Source organism: Chaetodon auriga, chromosome 12 (assembly GCF_051107435.1).
Source record: "Chaetodon auriga isolate fChaAug3 chromosome 12, fChaAug3.hap1, whole genome shotgun sequence".
Classification (NCBI taxonomy): domain Eukaryota; kingdom Metazoa; phylum Chordata; class Actinopteri; order Chaetodontiformes; family Chaetodontidae; genus Chaetodon; species Chaetodon auriga.
Window position 1 is genome coordinate 9305079 of NC_135085.1, and position 6000 is coordinate 9311078.

The 6000-nt window shown below is 42.3% G+C and overlaps 1 protein-coding gene across 1 annotated transcript; it reads right to left on the reverse strand.

Moving 5' to 3' along the window:
- Positions 1 to 3690: 3690 nt before the first annotated feature.
- rgs5b (regulator of G protein signaling 5b) lies at positions 3691 to 5354 on the reverse strand. Its single transcript, XM_076745254.1, has 5 exons — positions 5197 to 5354; positions 4968 to 5057; positions 4801 to 4862; positions 4542 to 4705; positions 3691 to 4430 (listed from the first exon to the last, which is right to left on the reverse strand). Exons 1-5 carry the CDS (start codon positions 5238 to 5240, stop codon positions 4254 to 4256), a joined length of 537 nt encoding a protein of 178 aa, XP_076601369.1. The 5' UTR covers positions 5241 to 5354; the 3' UTR covers positions 3691 to 4253.
- Between the last annotated feature and the right edge of the window lie 646 nt (positions 5355 to 6000).

The window sequence follows — 6000 nt, forward strand, 5'->3', positions numbered from 1 at the left end:
CGCTCCTGTAACCAAAAAAACAGAGGCCTGGCTCAGCCTCTCCCCTGCCAGCTCATCCAGGTGTGGGCTGCGTCTGTGTTCACCGTGTGGACTGTAAAACTTTATGATCCCTGATGTATAGATAAGAGTGCACTGAAATGAAGCTCGATCTTCTTGTTTTTCCCTTTGTGCAAACACATTAGGGTTATTTCTGGTGAGCCGGCAGAGAGTAACTATTCTAAAACCTGAAGGTGGAGGTTATAACTCTGCCTTCGAACAAATACAAAAGACATTACAGTAAAATGAACAGTCTGACACAGAAATTGGTTGAGCAATGGCTTCACCGTCGGAGCAGAGTCTGGTTTTGCTCCTGGGCTACTGTAGTTATTCAGATGTGTTTTTTTTTTTGTATAATGAGTCGAATGGAGGCTTTATTGAAAGGCAAGAAGCAACACGACAGCATCCTATTTGTATCTTTGAGTGTTTCTGATAGTGAGTAGAGAAGAGATGACAGGACATGAAAGGTGAGAGAAAGAGAGGATTGCCAATAAAAAGGCAGTAAAAGCCCCTTGCAGGATTGGACTCAGGGACTTATAAAAGAAGAAGGAGAGATTTCCATTTTCAGTTTTGGGGAATGGAGCTTTATTTAATGTAGCATCATGGAATTTACAAGGAAACATTTCCACAGACAGCTCGTGATGCTGCTGATAAGTTTAATTCGTCATCACTTTTCATCACTAAGTTACTGTAAAGGGGCCGGGCCGTAAACTTGGTTTTCCTTAAGATCCTGTCAGCTGGTTCTTGGAGGAGTTTCTCTGTGTTACTTTAAGTGACTGTCAAAAGCCTCCGGCAGTTTATCCGTTTTATAGTTTGGTTTGGCAGCCGGTTTCTTGTTCTTCTGGAAACAGTTAAAAATAGGCTTGTAAAGCTGAGCTCCGATCATGTTGATTCCAGGATGTTAATTTACCTTAGAATACTGTTTTTTTGTTTCTTAACCATAAATTAACAGTGGAAAACACTGAAGACAAGCAGTGTAGTTCGTTTGGTTAATGGAGTACAGATGTACCGCGCACACAGTCTTTTTATCAGTGTAGTATAATACATATAGCAGTTAAATCCCCCCCAAAATTCCCGTTCAGGGGCAGTTTCTTTTTCCCCATGTAGAGTTACTGACCTTTCTCTCTGTTTATATCTTGGTGTTGTTTTTGGCTGCAGTGTCTGTCTGTCTCTGGTGTGTCTATTCCTGTCTGTCAATACTGCTTAATCCAAAGCCACAGAGATAACATCATTTGAAATTTGAAGTGCGTGATATTAAGTGTTATTACCTATTTATTGTCCATAATAACAGCGTAAAGCCACCTCTAAAACCTCCAAATCTCAGTTTATTCTTCACTTGATGCCCAAAATAAATACAGTAGCAAAGACTTTATCATTCACTCTTCACCTTGTAATGGAAGATCAACACAAACTGCACATAAATACCTGTAGTCACACATTTACTGAAAGGTGTGCACTGAAAGTAAATTTACTCAAGTACAGTAATTAATTACAATTTTGAGGTACTCGTTTTTCCTTTTTATGGGACTTCTTTATGCGATACTTCTACTCCACGACATTTATTTGACAACTTACGCTACAAGTTAATTTGCAGATTCAGATTGTTAACAAAATATGAATTAACTAACGAATCATGATATATTATTATGGATTATGCTAAACACATCAGTACGAAAGTATTTAAAAATGGGACCACCTTTATCAACTGAAAAAACTGAGTGATGCCCACAAATTAATGCATCACTCATTAGAATCCATTAGTATGATGTATGTTAAGGGCCATTCTGCATTATTAGTGCTTATTTTGATGCTAATACTTGTAAGTTTACTTCAGTAAGAATTTGAATGCTGGACTTTTACCTGTAACAGAGTATTTCCACACTGGTATTTTTTACTGACGTATCTAAAGAGCTCTTCACCCACTGACTGTGTGTGGTGGGTTTCTTCAAGGTAAAAATTCAGTTCTGGGACTGAAGATGATGGACCTCTAATATTTAGATGGTGCTCGGTTGAACTAGACAAGGCAGAAATATCTCATACAGTGTCTCATTATGTCATTACTGCTGAAAAAAGATGACAAAGAGCAGGAAATGAGCTAAAAGCTCTGACTGGCATTAATGATTCAGCTATCATTTACTTATTTCAAAGTTCTTTTGTCCAAACCATCTGTATCCAGTTACACACATCGCACAAAAATGCATAACTTGGGATCACAATAGATCAGTTTCCTGTCTGGATTTGATTAGAGCAGGAGCTCTACAGCCAGACGTGGATGCTTTCCATCTTTAACCGTTTTTACATTCGGTGTATTTCTGATGCTGATCCAAGTTGTTGCTGCAGTGAACCTATTTTCCTCCAGGCATCAAAACAAATCATTTATCTCTGTCCTGATAGCTTTTCTCTCTCTCTGTTCCTCTATGATTATTTGTGTTATTGGTGTTTTCAGTTATCTCAAAAGTTCAAAAGAGTCCAGACTACACGCTCCTGCTAACACAAAATAACACAAACAGAACAACTTTTAGCTAAAAAAGCTAAAGACAAGTTCTGTCCACCCACGTGCCACCGCCCCTGATCAGGTCTCAACATGCTTCTTTCTGTTTCCAAAGGAGATTCTGACATTGACATGAATCACACACATCTGCCCAAATGCTTCACACAACGACAGAATAATATTTGCATATGTATGTGTAACATCAGTTGCTATGGCAAAGAGTAAGTGACAATTAAAAGTCAAGTCCATCTGTTACAGTTTCAGTTCGCTGAACCGAAAAACAAAAAAACAATCAGTGTTTCTTCAGTGAATCTCAATGACCGTATGCCCACGTTCAGACGAGGCCTCATTACACATCACTTCTGGCTGGAAATGACAGAGAGAAAAAGAGGGGTGGAGCGGAGAGATAGCCCCTGTCATTTTCCACCAGTGTGTGAGCGGCGCTAATGACATCGCCCTCGCCTCTTTAGCGACCGAACGTTCGAACAGGAGCTGCAGTGGGAGGTGCTGGCGATGATGGACGGCAGGAGAACGGAGGGAAGGAGCTGATTTACTAAAAGGAGGAGAGGCTGCTGTGACTCACGGGCTGTGTGGTAGTAAACAAACCTGCCTGTGGAGGTGCTCAGTAGGTGGCTGCTGTCTCCATGGCGACCATCCATCACACTCAGATGCTTCCAGGCAAAATGATGTCGGTTTTTTGGACACACACACACACACACACACACACACACACACACACACACACACACACACACACACACACACACATATGCACAGTTCAGCCTGAAGGAATAAAGGAACATTTGTGTGTGTTGTGACCCGTCTGACTTGCGCCTCCTGTTTGTTACTGGGCGACCAAACTAGTTTCCCCTCTGGTGATTATTAAAGTTGTCGGTTCATCTAAATGCAAGAATTAGTGGAATCCCACACGAACTTACACATACTTGCCTCATATTGTCCATTCAGTGTCACGGCGGAGAAGAGGAGTCATCCAGCCACCTTCGTGAGAAGTGGAACCGCTGAGGTCACCGATTAGTTAGCAGCTACAGCAACGCACATGAGCAAGTCTTCTTCCGCCTGCCTACGTTTTTCCTGACCTCAGTAACCATAGCCACCTTCTCTACAAGTGACATTTCCATGGAACAAAACAATAAGCTTTTTTTAGTCTCTGGAAATTACTTTTATTCAATGCACTTTTTACATACAGTACTTCAGATAACAATAAAAATACAGATACAAACCAGTTTTCACCAAGTAGCTGCACAGCAAATGTTCACATAATAAAAATAAGAATACAATAACTTTAAATAAATAAGGAATAAATAAACACTAGTGCTACGGAGTGTCTCCCAGTGGTAGTTTTGTTGTGCGAAAGCAACTCATGTATATCTGTCTGCATTTTCTAACTGATGCCACTGTGGCTGCCGGTCATGCAGCCCTGTTCAGTACACGTGTCTCTGTCAGAGGCAGGCAGCGCCTGCAGCTCAGTCGGTGTCAGTCTCTTCTCACAGCTTCATGCGACCTTTAGCTTCCAGCCCGGACCTCGATCTGTATGCAACCTCCGGTCTCCAAAATAACTGCACAACCTGGCACCAAACTCCTTGGACTGAGGTGTTTGTTCCATGTGAACCTTTCAGTCTCTGCTGTGCTTCAGTAAGCTTATGTCCCTTTTGAGGGGTGATCGCGTCACGTCTGCTGGGTGCTGGACAGTTTTTAATGAAACTTGTTAGCCTGTCCTGGCCTTTTTGGTGACCTCTAGGTATGTGGAGGACTTGAGGAAGCGAGGGTAGCAGTCTTTCTCCATCAGGGTGTAGATTTTGGCTTGGGCCAGGTTGAAACAGGACTGTCTGGGATGCTCCATGTTCTCCTTTGTGATGGCTTTGGTTAGGTGGTCAAGATTTACCTGCAGGAGAACCAAAGAGGTGGAGAGGTGATTATCGGCACCTCACAGCAGCGTAAGAGAAGCCAGCAGAATACCATCTTTAATAATCCGCGTAGGCTATTTGATATTTACCTCTCGTGGTGCATTAGAGCTGATGAACTCGTCGTAAATCTTCTTGGCTTTGCTGGCCAGTTTTGAAGGTTTGCTTGCCTGGTAGTCCTCACAAGCCAAGTAGAAGGCGATGTTTTCCTCACTGAACTCTGAGATAAGAAATGCTCTGAACAGGCACAGCCCATCTGGAAACAAGAGAGAGAGGAGAGAGTTAACGTCTGGAAGTCACCTCGAAACATGTGGAGTGATCGAAACAGTCGATCTGATCTGGAGGACTTACTTTGACTGGACAACAGTTTGTCAAAGGACTCGTTCCATTTCAGAGGCTCATCAGCGTTCAGTCTGCAGAAAGACAGAAAAACACATCAGGAAAAGTTCCACAAATCGCCGTGGCTCACTTTGATTTAACTGACATGCTTAAAAAGAGAATTTGAATGTATGTCTTACTTCAGTTTGTCATTTTTCTTTGCCTGGCCGGTGATGCTGTGATCTGACTTTTGTAGTAAACTTCCAAACAAAGCTTTCAGCTCCTTCGCCCTGCGAAGACAAAAAAATGAGAAAATGTTACAAATAGAATTTAAAGTCAACTACGTTCAGCTGTCATGTTGTAGAAACGGAAGAATGAATTACTGTTCCTCCAAAACCGAGAAATGTCAGAAAGGCCTTGTGATCTCACCTCTCCAGGCAGGTGCTCGGCAGTGAGTCGAGTCCTCGGCACATGATGAGATGTTTTCCCGCTTGCTGGTGGATATTCCCAAAGGTTTTCACAGTTGTTCGTAAAGTATGTGCTGTCTCACGGAGCTGTCCTCCTTGCTGTGAGTAAGTCTCAGCTGGTCTGCCGCATGTGTGTGGGAGAGTGACATTTTATAGGGTAGTCCACTCTGTGACATCACACCTCTCAGCCAATGAAATGAGACGTGGGGAAGGATGAGGAGACACTCCTTGACACTGATTTCCCTCCAGACTACTTCCTCACTGCTGAGCAACATGTGTGATGGCTGAATTACTTCACAACTCTTAAATGTCTTTGTGCTCAGTCAGGGTGTGTGTGTGTGTGTGTGTGTGTGTGTGTGTGTGTGTGTGTGTGTGTGTGTGTGTGTGTTATATTTCAACGAGGGGAACCAAACGTTCTCACAAGGACAGAAAAGCCCCTGAAGTGAGGGTGTTTCGACAGTGCTTTCCTTTAATAGAAGTTATGTTTCAGTCTCAGGATTCGGGTCAACAAACCCTCACGCCTGAATCACCAAACTGGTTTGTAGGTGAATTACAAAATAGCCTATTACAAAATAGCTTAAATAAGTATATCTGGAACATAATCAGGTCCTTTCTTTAAGTAAAAGTAGCAATGTGAGAATACTCTGTTACTGCTAGAAGCTGCTGTCCCTGTCTAGTGGAAACCACGGATCTCTAAAACATCAGTTGTTTACCTGGTCTGTCCTTCTTATACTTTTTATGCTTTTTATGCTTGCTTTTTGCAAAG